General features: G+C 57.0%; 1 protein-coding gene across 2 annotated transcripts in view; it reads right to left on the minus strand.

Annotated features, from left to right (window-relative positions):
* The window catches only part of BCR (BCR activator of RhoGEF and GTPase), a 129387-nt gene that overhangs the window by 51020 nt on the left and 60999 nt on the right, over window positions 1–17368 (minus strand). Inside the window, exons 2-4 of one of the 2 annotated variants that reach the window (XM_008250161.4) lie at window positions 13091–13275; window positions 7016–7120; window positions 6293–6478 (exon numbers count right to left, since the gene is read on the minus strand). In XM_008250161.4, the coding sequence (XP_008248383.3) occupies window positions 6293–6478; window positions 7016–7120; window positions 13091–13275 (476 nt within the window). Of the gene's footprint in view, window positions 1–6292; window positions 6479–7015; window positions 7121–7589; window positions 7729–13090; window positions 13276–17368 lie in introns of those variants that run through there. The other variant, XM_051837109.2, reaches the window with a different exon arrangement.

A 17368-nucleotide genomic window follows, 5' to 3' on the forward strand; every position in this document is an offset into this window, starting at 1 on the left:
GTGATGATCCCAGATGGACCCAGGCGCCTTTGGCCCGGTCTGGTCGTCTGGCCTGGTTCCCTATAGGAGCTGCGTGCAGGCTCCTGGGAGCACTGGAAGGAAACAGCAGCAGCAGGCGGAGGGGTGGGGGAAGAACGACTTAGCCCTGCCATGCTAACCACCCTGAGAAGTCACTGCACCTTCAAGTTCCAGACCCTTCCTCACAGCTGCAAAGATGAGACTCAAGAATTCTTCCCGGGCCGGTGCGGTGGCACAGTGGGAAAAGCCGCTGCCTGCAGCGCCAGCATCCCGTATGGGCACCGGCTCAAGTCCCGGCTGCTCCACTTCCAATCCAGGTCTCTGCTGTGGCCTGGGAGAGCAGAGCAGGATGACCCAAATGGTTGGGCCCCTGCACCACACGGGAAACCCAGAAGAAGCTTTTGGCTCCTAGCTTCGGATTGGCCCAGCTGTAGGTGTTGCAGCCATTTGGGGAGTGAACTGGTGGATGAAAGACCTCTCTCTCTCTGCCTCTCTGTGTAACTCTGCCTTTCAATTACATAAATCTTAAAACAAAAACAAAAACAAAAAAAAAAAAACAAACCCTGGCCTGGATTTGGGACAGCTCAGCTGAGTCTGGGTGACATCTCCACCCCCGACTCAAGGAGCTCACATCTCCCAGGTGTGACAAGTTCCAAGCAGCTCACTTCCACCCTTCCAGCACATCAGAGAGGGAGCTGCCATAGTAACAGCGCAAATGGAGCTGGGGACACGGCCTCCCTGCTGTGACACCACTTTTCCCCCTGGAAACACAGAACCTGAATCTCTTCCTAAGCACAAAGCAGACAAATGTCAAAGTCACGTATGACAAGCTAAGTCTAAGGAATGGGTTTAGAAGGAAGCAGACTACAGAGATGTGACAAGGGGCCCATGCCATGGTGTAGCAGGTTAAAGCAGCTGCCTGCAGCGCCAGCATCCCAAATGGGCACTGGTTTGCGTCCTGGCTGCTCCACTTCTAATGAAGCTCCCTGCTAATGTGCCTGGGAAAGCAGTGGAAGATGGCCCAAGTCCTAGGGCCACTGCACCCATGTGGGAGACCCAGAAGAAGCTCCTGGATCCTGGCTTCAGATCAGCCCAGCTCCAGCTGTTGCACCTATCTGGGGAGAAATGGGAGGCATCTCTGTCTCTCTCTCTAACTCTGCCTTTCAAATAAATAAATTTTTAAAATATTTTGATTTTTTTAAGAAATATTTATTTATTTATTTATTTATTTTTGACAGGCAGAGTCGACAGTGAGAGAGAGAGACAGAGAGAAAGGTCTTCCTTTGCCATTGGTTCACCCTCCAATGGCCACCACGGCCGACGCGTTGCGGCCAGCGCACCGCGCTGATCCGATGGCAGGAGCCAGGAGCCAGGTGCTTTTCCTGGTCTCCCATGGGGTGCAGGGCCCAAGCACTTGGGCCATCCTCCACTGCGCTCCCTGGCCACAGCAGAGAGCTGGCCTGGAAGAGGGGCAACCAGGACAGAATCCAGCGCCCCGACCGGGACTAGAACCCAGTGTGCCGGTGCCACTAGGCAGAGGATTAGCCTAGTGAGCCGTGGCGCCAGCCAGAAATATTTATTTATTTGAAAGGCAGAGTTACAGAGAGGCAGAGGCAGAGGCAGAGAGAGAGAGAGGTCTTCCATCTACTGGTTCACTCCCCAAATGGCTGCAACAGCTGCAGCTGGGCCAATCTGAAACCAGGATTCAGCAGGAGCTTCTTCTGAGTCTCCCAAGTGGGTGCAGGGGCCCAAGGACTGTGCCATCTTCCACTGCTTTCCCAGGTACATTAGCAGGGACCTGGATTGGAAGTGGAACAGCTGTGATTAGAACTGGTGCCCATACGGGACACTGGCACTGCAGGCAGCAGCTTTGCTGGCTACGCAACAGCACTGGTTCCCATAAATAAACCTTAAAAAAAGACACATGACAACCAAGTATATCACATGGTCCCAGCCTGGATCCTGATCCGGAGCTAATTCAGGGCGAATCTGCATATGGACTGTGTTAAATGGCAGTACCACACTGTCAAGTCTCCTGCATTTGACAAATTGTACTGTGGGTTATGGAAAAGGAATGTTCTCGTTCTCAGCGAATATACAATGAAGTATTTCAGGGCACAAGGGCAGGTGTCTGCAACTTACTCTCAAGGCATCCTGGGAAAACGTGAGTGGCAGAGTGAGTGCGTGCGGGTGAGCGTGCACATGTTCGCACACGGTGAAGCATTACAATCGGCGCTTGTGTGTGAAGGTTGCAGGAGAGTTCCCCACCCTACTCTTGTGACCCTAAGTCTCAAATGCTTAGGGAAGCCAGAACCAAGCTGACACAGCTTCAGCCAGAAACACACTCCTAGGCAGTGGGCAGTCACCTGTGCAGCCACTGCCCAGCCAAAGGTGGGGTGGGCTTTCTCAGCCCTGGGAGCTCACGAGTCCCCCAGCTCCTCAAGGGGACACCAAGGCTGGGCAGGGCACCCCGAGTTCCTTTGGGCCCAAGACACTGGTTGCTGTTGAGCTGGTCCCAGAGGGCCAAGGGCAGGGCCCAGCCTATCTGTCCTTGGGGAGCCTGGCAACCGGCCCAGGCCAAGCACCCCATGGCCTCTCTCCCCAGCCTTCCTGCTGCCGCATCTGACGTACCAAGGCCACCTAAGGTCACCAGGGAAACCAGAGGAAACTTTGCAAATGCCACGTTCTGGCATTCATCACTCTATTAAAATTATATTAAAGACGTGGGGGGTGGGAGAGGAAGGCCAAAGTTTCTGAGCAATTCAGGATATTCTTTACGGGGAGAGACTACCTGTATGTTTTTCCAACAATGCCATTCTCTTCAGCAGGCTTCCAGCTGAGTGAAAGCCACTGGATTTAAAATCGCTGACACAGTGCTCGGGGGTGGGGGAGCTTCCAAGAGTAGGGAGTAGGGGTACTGATCAGAACAAGTAGGTCTCCTGCTTGCTCTCTCTGGGCACAGGGAAAGGAGCCCCAGGAGGCGAGAACCTGAATAGACAAGCGCCTCCTCCGTGTCCCCCACCTGGAGTCTGCTGTGTCTATAGTCCACGGCGGTGGGTGGAGGAAGGAGACGGCCAACAGGAAATCCCAGCCTCACAGCCCCACAGCCTCATAGCCGCCCTGTGCTCTCTGCACGCAGAGGGCCCAGAGAGCCTTGGGCCAGTGCTGCCCCTGAAGGACTTGATTCCCTTGGGAGGGAGAAGACTCCGGAAACCAGCTAGTGCACAGGAGGCCCCGGCCACCCTGGAATCAGATCCAGGGATCTGAGGAGACCCCAGATGGGGCCCACAGTGCCAGGGCAGCCTCTTTGCTGGGAGACAGCTGCCAGCCAGGCTATTACTTCTAGAGGCTTCCCTGCTGCCCACGTAGACCCACCTAGGGGTCGTCTTCTCACAGACACATGGCTGCCCTGCCTGGGCGTTCAGCCCTTTGCCCCACCCTGCCCCCCAAGTCCCTCCCCAGATTCTGTCTTTTAGACAAGTTCTATTTTGTCTTTGTCTCAGTTAGGTGTGCACCTGAATCTGATGCCTGACCTGGCTGTGGCCTGGCCGATGTCAGGAACGGGATGTCCTGTCAGTCCCTTCATCACCATGCTTCATGGTGCTGATCCTGGTGACATTTACTTATGTATTAAAAATTTACTTATTTATTTGAAAGGCAGAGTTGAGAGAGAATGGGGGGGGGGGCGTTCCATCTGCCAGTTTGTTCCCCAGATGGTTGCAAAAGCCAGGGCTGAGCCAGGCAGAAGCCAGGAGCTTCATCTGGGTTTCCTATGTGGGTGCAGGGGCCCAAACGCTTGGGCCATCTTCCGTTGCTTTTCCTAGGCCATTAGCAGGGAACTGGAGAAAGCTGGGACTCGGGACAGGTGCTCACATGGGATACTGGCTTCACAGGTGGTGGCTTTACGGGGCACGCCACACCACCGCCCTACCTACCCACTCCCTGTGACTTTTTAAAGTACCGTCCCTGGGGGCTGGCACTGTGGCACAGCGGGTTAAAGCCCTAGCCTGCGACACCGGCATCCCATATGGGCGCTAGTTCCAGACCCAGCTGCTCCACTTTCTATCCAGCTCTCTGCTATAGCCTGGGAAAGCAGCAGAAGATGGCCCAAGTCCTTGGGCCCCTGCACCTGCATGGGAGACCTGGAAGAAGATCCTGGCTCCTGGCGTTGGATCAGCTCAGCTCTGGCTGTTATGGTCATTTGGGGAGTGAACCAGAGGAATGGAAGACCTCTCTCTCTCTGGCTCTACCTCTTTCTGTAATTCTTTCAAATAAATAAAATAATTCTTTAAATAAGAAAAAAAATAAAGTAGCGTCTCTGGCTCCCCCTGACCCACCTTCCCAGAGGTCCTCTGCCATTTCATACTTCTTGAACCACAGCTGGGATCCTATAGTCACCAAAGCCAAATGCAGATGGGTCCTGACTTATGGGGGTTCGACTTTAGGAGACTTAACCCGTCCTGAGTGAAAGAGCATCTGTGGATTCCTGGCCAGTCCAGGCCCTTACTCCACCTCTCAATGCCACCTGTCCTCGGTTTTACACCACTGAAAGCAGCGGAAGAGCATTCCGCTTGGAGCAAGGCAGATAAAGGGTTAAAGCCAAGGAGACCCTCAGTCTCCTCACTGTATGAAGGTACTTCACAAAGTTCATGAAAGAAAACAAAACAAAACAAAATACAAAAAATGGAATTAATGGATAATTTAGAGGCAGGTGTTGAGCAGTCGAGATCTGGTTGAGGGGCCGGTACTGTAGTAAAGTACTGGTAAGCCACCGCCTGCAACTTCCCATATGGGCGCCGGTTCGAGTTCCGGCTGCTTCACTTCCGATCCAGCTCTCTGCTATGGCCTGGGAAAGCAGTGGAGGATGACCCAAGTGCTTGGGCCCCTGCACCCACGTGGGAGACCCGGAAGAAGTTCCTGGTTCCTGGCTCCTGGCTTCAGCCTGGCCCTGGCTGTTGTGGCCATTTAAGGGGTGAACCAATGGATGAAAGATCTCTCTCTGTTGCTCTCTCTCTCTAATTTTGCCTTTCAGATAAATAAAGAAATCTTTAGAAAATTCTGAAATCCTTGCGTGGTCTGTCCATGAACTTTCTGCCTCACATAGCAATGGAGGCTGTGCCTACCTGCCTCCCAGGGCTTCGTCAGCTCAGTGAGACGGTGCACACCCCCGGCCACACCTTCTACCCAGAGCTATCAGAGCCGAGGTCAGTCACACAGGAACCAGGCCTCCTTACAGCACCAGGCACACCAATCCTTTCCTGTTTCTCCAGTTGCCCACAAGGAAGCACCGTCATTCTTGCTTCCCAGGGTGCTTGCAGCGGGTTAGGCCACCGCCAACAACGCCAGCAGCCTGTATGAGCAAAGGCTGGGGTCCTGGCTGCTCCACTTCCGATCCAGCTCCCCGCTGTTGTGCCTGGCAAGGCAGCAGAGGATGGCCCGAGTGCTTGGTTCCCTGCCACCCAACATGGGAGACCCCGACGGAGTTCCAGGCTCCCAGCTTTGGCCTGGCTGGGCCCTGGCCATGGTGGCCATTTGGGGAGTGAAATGGTGAATGGGTGATGTCCCTCTCTGTAACTCTGCCTTTCAAATATATACTTAAGTCTTCAGAAAACAAAGACGAAAACATAGAAAACAAAACAAAGAAAGCCTGCAGTTTCAATCCTGTCTGCAGGTTCTAAATAGCAGCCAGTGGGGGCTGGGGGCAGCACAGTATCCCGTGTTTGCTGCTTCTCTCAGCCCAGGACCTGAGGGCAACTTCTCTATTCTCTTGATTTTTTTTAACCAAATCATTTCAAACAACAACAACAGCTCCGAAGTGAGTCAAGGCCTTTAAGTCCAAAAACTGCAAAAATGAAATAAAGACCAATAAACTCTGCTCTATGCCACCTGGGCCACTCCAGGCAGCACCTGCACCCCCACCCCCAATCCGCCCCCTGCCTGTCTCATCACTCGGGTCTTTGGCGACTTCAAGGAAGTGGCTGTGCCAGTTTGGAGACCGGGGACCTGGAGTAACACCGGCTGCAGCTGGAAAGGATCCCGTGATGTAACAAGCTTTGGGGAGAACAGAGGACTCCCGGCTGGTTCACGGGTCCCGAGCCGAGGCAGTCAATGCTCCCCTCGGCCTCTCCCGCCTAGCACCCTGCCCTCTGGCGTTTCGGGCACCAGAGGGGCACCTCCCTAGCCCCCTGCCCCTCACTCTCTACCATGCTTGTGGGTCAAAGGACAGCCTGGACCCCACACCCAGACATCCTTGCGGAGGCCGTGACTCACTCACCAGCTTCTGAAAGAGGTCGCCCACCCGCTGCTGGTGGCTCCAGCGCTGCACGCGGGGAAAGAGCCCATCGTAGAAGTCCTTGTGGATCTCGTAGAGCTCAGGCACTTTGAAGAAGATGGTCTCGATCTGCTGACTCGTCAGCACCGGCTGGGAGGTGGTGGCGGCGGCCTTCAGCGGCTTCATGGGCTGGAAGAGGGCACGGGTGACAGGATGTTTGGCAAGTGCCTGGTACCACAAACTGCAGCTTGCCGGTGACACAGTGTCTGCTCTGATTCATTTATTTGGATTTCATTTTTATCTGCTGGTCCATTCCCCCCAAATGCCTGCCAACAGCTGGGGTCAGGCCGAGGACGAACCCAGGAGCCAAGAGCTCCATCTGGGTCCCCCACATGGGTGGCAGGGGCCCAAGTCCCTGCCTCCCAGGATGGGCACCAGCAGGAAGCTGGAGTCAGGAGTCAGAGCTAGGAATCAAGGCCGGGGCCCTTGGATGCAGGTGTCTTGAATGCCAGGCTAAGTGCTCACTCCTGCTGGAATGTTTAAAATCCCACAGACACACACACACACAAACCCAGCAATGGTGACAGCTGAGTCTTCCTCGGCACCCACAGACCCTCGGTGGGGAGAGGGGATCAGATTTCTGCAGAGGTGGAACATGCTCACCATCCCACAGATAAACTCCTGACATCCCCAGGGCCCCGACAGCTGACCCCTGCCCCCTCTCACCAGCAGCAGTGCCTCCAGGTGGTTCAGGTACGTCTCCTCACTGGCCAGGATTCCAGACAGAACCCATTTTCTCATCTCCAGGCCCTTTTCCAAGTCCAGTTCACTCTGCAAGGAGAAGCGGACAGAAGTCAGGCCCAGGGTTGGGTAGGAGGGGGACTGATGTTCGAGTCAGACCTGGCCCGGGGAGGGAGAGAGGCTGGCTTGTCAACCTCTGGACCAGTCTCCTGAGAAGGCTGCACGTGGAATTCAAAGGGAGGCACGGAGCCTCAGCACACGCTCAGCCACTCGCTGGTGGTCACTTGTGAGTTCTGGAGGGTCATCTTGCAAAGCCAAAGGGCCAGCCCTGGTCTCAGTGCACTGGAGAATGGATCCGGCAAGGCCTCCATCCATGCCGTGCACCTGCTCCCTCTGAGCCAAGGAGACAAATAAGGCTCTAGGCCATGAAAGGCATAGCAAACAGGAAGTCCAAGGGTAGCCCTGGCCATAGGCTGAGCCCAGGGGGTGTCACAGCCACCCCACGGCCACCCATCCCAACTCCAGTTGGAGCCTAAGCCGGCAGCTCTCTGCTCCTCACCTGGTGTCTGCCTCGCCCGGATCTTCTGCCACTGTCACTTGACCCTTGGACAGCAGAGGCCCAGGCCTGGCAGCAGCCCCGCCTCCCTCCCCTGCCCTACCAGGGTGGAGAGGCAGGAGCTGGGAGCTGCAGCCATTTGCCCAGGGGGAATCCCTGGAATCCCTGGGCTCAGAGCCTCTGTCCGCTGATTCTGCATTCTAGACTCTGTCTTTGTTGGCAAGTGACACTTACCCATCAATGTTTCAGTGGCATTCTGCTGCCTTTGGAATGTGGCCGAGAGCGGGGTGGGGTGGGGGTGGGGGACCGTGCCACATCCCTGGGAGATCCCATTCCAATCCCAGTTATGAGGATGTCACGGGCTGAGTTATGTTCCTCTCCTACATTTGTATGTCGACTCTCAAAGCCCCAGCACGTGCGAATCTCACTATGCTTGCAGACTGGGCCTTGCTACAGTTTGGGTAGGGTTTGAGTGGGTGCCCCTAGTCTGAAGTGGCGGCACCTTTAAGAGGTGGGGCCGAGTGGGAGGGATTACAGAGACTGACATCAGGATGACTTAGTTCCCACAGGGGCAAGCTGTAATTAAGCAGCACAAGGCTGGACCCTGAATTCTCCTGGCTTCCAGTCTGCGCCAGATGACCTCTCTCCTTTGGCTGCACCTGACACCGTGATACCACCTGTCAGCCAGGCCCCCTCCAGAGCCCCATGGCGCGGTTGGCACCACGCTCCTGACCCTCCAAACCCCAGAGCTGACTGTTATGCAGCTACTTCAGAAAGTTCATGGAGAACAATGCAATTACAACAGAAGTTTATTTATATTTTTAAAAAGATTTATGAAAGGCAGACTTACAGAGAGAGAATGAGAGAGAGGGAGAGATCTTTAACCCACTGGATCACTCCCCAAATGGCTGCAACAGCCAAGGTTAGGCCAAGCTGAAGCTGGAGCCAGGAACCCCATCCAGGTCTCCTGCATGGGTGGCAGAGGCCCAAGTACCTGAGTCGTCACTCACTGCCTTCCCACACACGTTAGCAGGGAGCTGGATCAGAAGTGGAGCAGGGGCTGGCACTTGGCGTAGTGGGTAAAGCCTCTACCTGAAGTGCTGACATCCCATATGGGTACCAGTTCAAGACCCGGCTGCTCCACTTCTGATCCAGCTCTCTGCTATGGCTTGGAAAAGCAGTGGAAGGTGGCACAAGTCCTTGGGCTCTATACCCATGTGGGAGACCCAGAAGCTCCTGGCTCCTGGCTTTAGGTTGGTCCAGTTCCAGCCACTGCAGCCATCTGGGGAGTGGACCAGTGGATGGAGACCTGTCTCTCTCTCTCTGCCTCTACCTCTCTGTAACTCTGCCTTTGAAATAAATAAAATAAATCTTAAAAAAAAAAAAAAAAAAAAAGACCCAGGGAGGAGACGCACCTCGGAGACCTTGACCTCAGAATCCCAGCCCCTAAAATCACGAGAAAGTTCAGTCCTTGTTGCTTGAGCCGCCCAGGCTGGGGCTCTTTGTTAGGGTGGCCCCCAGGAAGCTGAAATGGACGATGACGTCAAAAGCAGTCAAACTGCTGCCTGACTTCCTGTCCATCACTCCCTCACTCCCTGGCCACCAGCGAAGCCAGAGGCTGGCCATGCCCCTGGCACTGGCCTGTGCTGCAGCCACACTGGGGCTGTGCTCTCTGTGCCAGCCGGCCCCTCCTGCAGTCACAGGGAGGGTGATACAACAGCTCTGCCCATCCCTCCGCAGCTTCCCGCACACAGCCCTCAGGCGGGCGCAGACCTGGAGTCAGGCCTCCCGGGACCCTTCCCTTCCCAAGCCACGTGGGGAAATCACCAGCGGTGCAAGCTCCTCGCCAGGGGCCTGCTGATGTCCAGGGCTGGAGGACTTTCTCCTGGGGGCTGGGGGCTCTCCTATGCCGTGAAGGACGTTGTACAGCATCCTTGGCCTCTAGCCTCCAGGTGTGGCAACCCCACAAACGTCTTCAAAGAGATCCTCCCACATCCCATACCCTGAGAACTGCTAGGTCTGAGGAAGGACCTGACCGGAGCCTGCTCAGAGCTCATGGGGTCTCCGCAGCCTGGAGTCAGGATCCCAGCTGTGGTCCCTCTGCGATCCTCCAACCCTGCTGTCCCTCCCCACTGCCTTGGCTCGGCAAGAGGGAGGTCCCTCACAGTACAGACAGCAGGTCCAGCACAAAGAGCCCAGGGGCCAGAGCTGCAGGACCGGGCCAGCCGCAGTGAGTACTGCGATCTGAGGCAGGTGCCCTCCCAGCCTGAGTCAGCATCTGGACATAAGCTGCGGTGGGGGAGTCCTGTCCTTGTACCCCACCAGTGTTGCAGGGGCCTGCACCACATCCTCCTGGGTTGGCTGCTGAGGTGCACTGGGAAACATGAGTGTGCACACGAGTGGGCTGTGTGCACGAGCTGTGAGCGAGCGTGCATGCGTGCAGGTATATATGTATGCATATGTGGGGGGGGGGGTCAGCCATCACGATGTGGGCTGAGAGCCTCTCCAGAGCAAGGACAATGCAGAGCCCCCTCTCACGGGCCCCGCAGGACACGCTGGGCAGTTGTATTCTAGGTGGGAGCCTCAGGTCACAGCTGTGCCTGAAACACTCAAGTGCTCAATGCAGACGCATTTAACAGATCAGCGAGTGGATCTCGAAGGCCCAGCTGGGTGCCATTTTCGGCCATGGTTTTTTTTTTTTTTTTTTTTTTTTTTTTTTTTTTTTGACAGGCAGAGTGGACATGAGAGAGAGAGACAGAGAGAAAGGTCTTCCCTTGCCGTTGGTTCACCCTCCAATGGCCGCCGCAGTCGGTGTGCTGTGGCTGGCGCACCGCGCTGATCCGATGGCAGGAGCCAGGTACTTATCCTGGTCTCCCATGGGGTGCAGGGCCCAAGTACTTGGGCCATCCTCCACTGCACTTCCTGGCCACAGCAGAGAGCTGGCCTGGAAGAGGGGCAACTGGGACAGAATCCGGCGCCCCGACCGGGACTAGAACCCGGTGTGCCGGTGCCGCAAGGCGGAGGATTAGCCTAGTGAGCCGCGGCGCCGGCCTCGGCCATGGTTTTATAAAGATCTGGGGGCTCCTTCAGGGTCTTGGTACCCTTGTTGGAGATATGCAGGGTCCCAGTACCCAGGACTGTCAGCTGAGCCTGCCCTGGGGCCCTGAAGAGCTATTAAAATTGAATCACTGCCCTCAGCGTGCACAGACACGCGGGCTGGGGGTGCTTACGATGCCATCAGTCCACTGTGAATGGTGAGGTCTCCCTCAGCTGCCCCTGCATGCGCCTCCCACGAGTGTAGACACAGCTCCCTGCTTTATACAGCGGAAGAGGGGTGAGGGAACAGCAGGCCCCTCGGGCAGCCGCCACCACCTACCCTACCCAGTTCATGTGCCGGCAACAATCCGGCTACTGTAGGCACCAGGGGCCCGGCGGGGCCCAGGGAGGCCGGCAGGGCAGCAGTGCCCGCATGGGCAGGAGCACCGTGTCTGTTCCACCCACCGGCTTTGGAAAGCCAGGAGGAAAAACAGCACAGGGTGGGTCCTGCTCAGGGAGCCTCTGGGGCAGGGTGGAGAGAAGACACAGATGAGGGCTCCTCTCCCAGCGCCGGAAGCTTTTGCTGAGGCTCCGTATGGCACTGGTGCCATCAGAATACCAACGGCTTGGCTTGGAAACCGGCCAACCCCATCTCGGTAGGAAAGAGGGAGGGAGGGTTGAGAGCTGCAAATGAGCAGAGTGCAGGGCAGGGACCAGCTATTTATACCCCGAGCTAGGGAGCAGCACCGCCAGTTCTGAGAGAGGGCCTGGGAGAGCAGTCGGCCGGCAGGACGGAGGGAGCCCTGCCAGGAAGGAAAAGCCCTCTTCCCGGCAAACACCACCAAACCCAAGGCCAGACGAAGGCCAGTGAGGGACTGATAAAAAGCAACCTGGGCTCCCGACTACACGGCGGGCACAGCTGGAGGGGCCCAGGGGACAAAGTCACTGCCCGGCATCAGCTGCCGCCAAGGTAAGCGAGAACAGGTGCCGGAGCCGAGCTGCAACAGGGCCATGTGGGAGGAGCCCCCTCATACCCTGTCCCCTGCCCTCCAGTCTCTCCATCCCATCTCTGCTAGGGGTCTTGCTGCAGAGAACTCCCAGTTAGGCCCATCCTGCAAATGTGCAGACCCTTGCATGCAGGGGAGACTGGGCCCACTCTCCACCAGCACGAATCCTCCTGATAAATCCACCCATCCTAGTCCTGCCAGCTGTCCCGGCCCCACCTAGCGTGGAGCTGGCTACTCACGAGAAGATCTGTAACCCGGGGACCCACCGGTGTTCCGCCTAAGCCACAGAGTTGTCAGGAAGGGTCTCCCCTGATAGCCCTAGGGCCCCAAATGCTCAGTCTGAACAGCAGGGGGCAAATGAGGGCCTTGGGGGTGTGGAGAGCAGCTCAAGCTGGGAGGGAGGGCGGGGAAGAATGAAGACCCTGCTGGCCGGTCAGGATCGCGGTGCCTTCATCCTCATGACCACCACGCTCCCTGGGGGCCCCAGGAAGCAGCCACCACATCCTCACACCAAAGATGGAAAACGAAAGGGCTGGCGAGGAAGATGGCAGCAGAGCACCTGTACCCAAGCTCCAATCTCCAGGGAGATCCCCTAACCCACGAGCTTCGGGAATGAAACCACCCGGCCATCCTCTGGCTAAATGCATTCCTCCTCCAGGTGTGTCCTGACACTTGCTCTGGGCCCGGTGGCATGCCTGGGAATGGAGCCTCCAGAGGTGGCCGGCACAAAAGTGCACCCTCCCGCCAGTGTGTAACACGACGGTAGTCTAAGGCTCCCTTGGGAGCCCAAGGCGGCCAGCACCTGACGGCTCCATGGGAGAGAAGTCCCCACACCACAAGCTGAAAAGCAAGGGCCAGATTCCCAGTCGGGAGCCTGGTGGGGTAGGAGGCCAAGTTGGGCAGCACCCTGGCAGCAAGCGGACAGATCAGCTTCCTCTCATGGCTGGAAGGAGCACACAGGACTCAGCATCCACTTGTTCAGAGCTCGAAGGGTCCTTCTCGGACCTCACTCGCAGAGCAAGGAGAGAGAGGATGCGGTGCAATCAGGAAGGCTTCAAACCTCGCGCTGTGTGGCCCCAAGCAAGCGACTTCAGCTCTCTGGACCTGGGTTTCCTCAGCTGTAAAACAGTGGACACTGGCACGGGATAAGAAGCTGAGCAGGGACGACGCTGTGGCACAGTAGGTTAAGCCTCAGCCTGGGGCGTGGGCATCCCACGTGGGCGCTGGTTCGTGTCCCCGGCTACTCCACTTCTGACGCACTCCCTGCTAATGTGCCTGGGAAAGCAGTGGAGGATGGCCCAAGAAGATGTGTTTACTGGCTCTGCCCATTTACAAACCAACTTGGGGTGGTGGGGAGGGGTGCCAGGTACACCCAGCAGCCTCCAGGCAGACAAGAGCTGGCCCACAGCCAAGCTCACACCTGTCAGGTGACGCAGGTGTACGGGGGTGGGGAGGACTCACCGCTTTGGTAGACTCCAGGGCTCCCGAGGCCAGAGCGTCCCGGCTGCCCCTGCCCTTGCTGCTGAGGTGAGGGGAGGAGGAGGGCGAGTCATCGATGTAGGGCAGTCCGTCCTGCTGCCGGCGCTGCTGTCCCTCTGCCCGGTCCGCAGCACAGCCATAGCCAGGGGGCGTTCCAAACGAGGTGTCTGAGTGCAAAGCAGCAGCCAGTGTTAGAGACCGAGGAAGGGGCCGGGGGGCCGCCCGCCCGCCGGGGGAGTGGAACAGGGTGCAAAGGCTGGGCCCGTCTGCGTCCGTGTTGTGTCTGTCCCCAGGGTCAGGGCCGGGTGGCTCAGCCCCGCACGGAGGAGACGTGTGTGTCGGCCGTGCGAGGGGTCCTGTCTGCAGCCTGAGGTTGCTGCCCACTGGCCTCGCCCGGAGCTCGCCTCTCTAGGAGATAAGGAGGCATGCACAGATGATGACGGTTTTGTTAACAAGGATTCATGGGAGCAGATGGACCAGATCCTCGACTCTGAAGTCAAAGGACCAAGGACAGAGTTTCATGACCCTTCTCAGACCCCTGCTGGGGCCCAGGTATCTGCAAGGATTCACCCTCTCCTGACCTCACGCGGCTCTACTTTTCCTGCCCCTCGGACTTGGAAAGGGCCCGTTACAAAGCACGGGCCCGACGGCTTCCTCAGCCACCTTCCCCGTCTACTGGTTCCCCCAACGCACACTTTGCTTTAGCACCTCGCCCGCCCATCACCGGCTTTTCCCTGCAGCAGGAAGGAGAGCTTGGACTCTGGTGGCACTGCTGTCCACACTCCACCTGTCCAAGCAAGCACCCAGGCTTACACGGTGTCTGTCACCCACAGGTGTTATCACGCAGACCTTGGGTGAGCTGATGTCACGGTCACAACTGATGGGCAAGGACCACAAGGGCTAGGAGGAAGCGAATAGAGGCTGGTGTTGCGGTTCAGCACATACAGCTGCCGTCGATGATGCCAGCATCCCATGTGGGCGCTGGTTCGAGTCCAGGCTGCCCCACTTTTGATCCAGCTCCCTGCTAATGTGCCTGGGAAAGCAGCAGAAGATGGCTCAAGTGCTCTGGCCCCTGTACCCATATGCAAGACCCAGGTGAAGCTCCTGGCTCCTGGCTTTGGCCGGATCCAGCCCTGCCTACTGTAGTCATTTGGAGAGTGAACCAGCGGATGTTAGATCTTTCTATGTATGACTTCACTTTCAAATAAATAAATCTTAAAAAGCAAAAAAACAAAACAAAACAAAAAACCCCACAGGTTATCCAGCTGGTGTTCACAGAGAACTGGAGCTTGGTATGGAACTCTCCCCTTGCCACACCCATCTGGTCACAGAAGCAGCCTGTATTGAGTGTGAATCTCAATAAAAACAGTGGCTTTTCCCAAACAAGGGACCCGGGCTGTTACAGAAAGGCGCACCCCAAATGCTATTGTCCTGCAGCCAGGGACAGTCCTCCTGCACCTGCCAGTAGGGATCGGATGGGGGAGGGGCGCAGGCCAGCAGCAGCTGCAAGTCCCACCGGGGTCTAACTGGGGCTGCAGCCCACTATGGCTGATTCACAGCTCCCCTAGTCCCAGACCACCCCTGTAAGAGTGCCCCGAGGAGGACAGGGAGAAGCTGATCCTACACGAAGCTCCGTGCCCCCTTGGAACTATCTAGTTGCAAAGGGCACCTGAACACAAATCACAGCCCAAGTGACGGAGTCCAGTGCAATCCCGAGCCCTTGGCCATCGGCCATCTTAGCTCCTCCTCCTCAGCCCATTTCAGGCCAGCATTCTGACCTCGCCGCAGACGCCGGCCCACAAGCACCCCAGCTGCTCGAGGCTCACTGGAGGATCTCTTCAAGGTCCAACTGGGTGACGCCACTGTCACCGTGACTCACCGGCAAGCAGCCCTGCCTGAAGCTTATCACCGCAGGCGGCCTCGGCATTCCAGAGTTTACAGCTGCTCCGGAACATTCTCAGGTGAGGCGGGCACAGGCTGCCCTCGGTCTCCAGGTGCTGACCCAGCCGTCCCAACTTTCCGCGTCGGCAGATCAGAGGAATGTGGCTGGAGTGAGCCGGTGCTCACAGCCGGCCGCAGTGGCCCCCTGGACGACTGGCACTCTGCCTCTCCATGTTTCTCATCTCTGAGTCCCAGCAGGACTCAGGGCCTCTAATAGGTGCCCCAAGCCCTGGGTGCACATCAGCATCACCTGGGGAGCTTTCCACTTGAAAGTCAGAGTTAGAGAGAGAGAAAGACAATCCATCCGCTGGTTCACTCCACAGATGGCTGCCAACAGCCAGCACCAGGCCAAGCCAAAGCCAGCAGCCAGGAGCTTCTTCCAGGTCTCCCACATGAGTAGCAGAGGCCCAAACACTTGGACCATCTTCTGCTGCTTTTCCCAGGTGCATTACAAGGGAATTAGACTGGAAGTGGAGCAGCCAGGACCTGAACCCGACACCCGCGTGGGATGCCAGCATGAGAGGTGGAGGCTTTATCTCCTACGCCACGACACTGGTCCCCACCTAGGGAGCTTTAGGAAGCACACAAGACACAGCAAGGCCCAACACAGACCCACGGACTCTGATGCCCTGGGTGAGGCTGAGAGGCTGGGAGGTGGATAACGCTGGTTGTAAAGGCTTCCCAGAGTAGGTGGGTGGGTGGGATTCCAGCCGGCAGCTGGGGCTGAGACCCACCGAGCCACCTGCGGTACAGGTGTCAGTACACTGCAAAGGCCACGCTGGATTCTGTCTCTCTGTGTGTGTGCAAGGCACTTGCTGAAAGCAGTAGCGGATGTAGGAGGCTCCAAGAGTGACAAGCCACGCAGAGGTCCTCTGGCCTCCCTTGCTCCTGGGAGACGCAGGCGGCCGCAGGTACCCTGCTCCCGGTGTGGGTTATCAACACGCAGCTGCATGGCTCTACTCCAGCAGGATGGCCCGAGTTCTGCTTCCTCCTGCCCAGCTTTCAAGACAGCACTAACTAAAAACCAGCTCTCTCCTAGCATCCCTGGAGAACATCTTGGGAGTACTCAAAGGCCTCAGTGCAGAACCCTCAACTCCCCGATGAAGAACAGGCCTGACTGCAGCTTCTACTTCCTTGCTGGGGATCACAGGAGTTTTTGTAAATGAAACAGACATCAAGGCCCTCTTGTCCCTTCTGTCAACTCAAGCCATCACACTCAAAAACCTGCCCTCTGGGGCCAGCACTGTGGCACAGCGAGCTAAGCTGCCACCGTGCAGTGCTGGCGTCCCATCTCCGAGTGCTGGTTTGAGTTCTGTTGCTCAGCTGCTGATCTAGCTCTCTGCTATGTGTGCGGGAAGGCAACAGATGAGGGCATAAACACTCGGGCCCCTGCTACCCATATGGGAGACCTGGATGGGGTGCCTGGCTCCTGGCTTCAGCCTGGATCAGCCTCAGCCATTGCAGCCATTTGGGGAGTGAACCAGCAGATGGAAGAGTTGCTCTCTCTTGTATAGCTCTGCCTTTCAAATAAATCTTAAAAAACTGAAAAAACAAAAACCTGCCCGCCCACGTCAGTCTGGGCCCTCAAAGCACGGCTCCAGCTGTCAGGTGAGGAACCTGGGAGGGCTCCCTGGGCTGCTGGGGCCTTTGCTCTATGCCTGTAACACAGGACTCACCCTCTGGATGGGAGAAGTGAGCATGAACACATCAGAAAGGTGCTCTGTCTCTCCCCATTGGGTCATCTTCTACTGCTCTCCCAGGCACAACAGCAGGGAGCTGGATTGGAAGTGGAGCCGCCGGGACTTTCACAGGCACTCATGTGGGATGTGGGCCGGCATCACAGGCAGTGGCTTAACCCGCTGGGCCACAAGGCCAGCTCCTCCAGCTCCGCGTGCCCTGTTCTAACCAGCATTCAGTGACCTCTCTTGCTGCTGTTCACACTCGAGGTCTCCAAACCACTAAGATCCCTTCCTTCAGAGCGTAAGGCCCAGATTTCAGGGTCTGGGACATGTTGAAAGCCCCCACTCTCCCAAGAACCAGAGCCAAGTGGGAGTCCTGGCTGTCAGCCTCCTCCATCAACATCCGGTGCGAAAACCTCCCCAGCCTCGGCTCTGGCCTTCGGTGGGACGGAGGAACCGGTCAGCGGTGACATCAGCCAGGCTTATCCATTAACAACCAAAGCTAGAAAACAGCTCTGGCTGTTTTGGATACTCTGCTAATTAAGCGATTTTTTCCCCTGATTCAGGAGCGGCAGGTTCCTGTCTACTACAGTTCAGAGGAACAGCTGCCAGTGTCTGCTCAAGGGTTCAATCGTTCGGC

This window comes from Oryctolagus cuniculus, chromosome 21, assembly GCF_964237555.1.
Source record: "Oryctolagus cuniculus chromosome 21, mOryCun1.1, whole genome shotgun sequence".
In the NCBI taxonomy this organism is placed as follows: Eukaryota; Metazoa; Chordata; class Mammalia; order Lagomorpha; family Leporidae; genus Oryctolagus; species Oryctolagus cuniculus.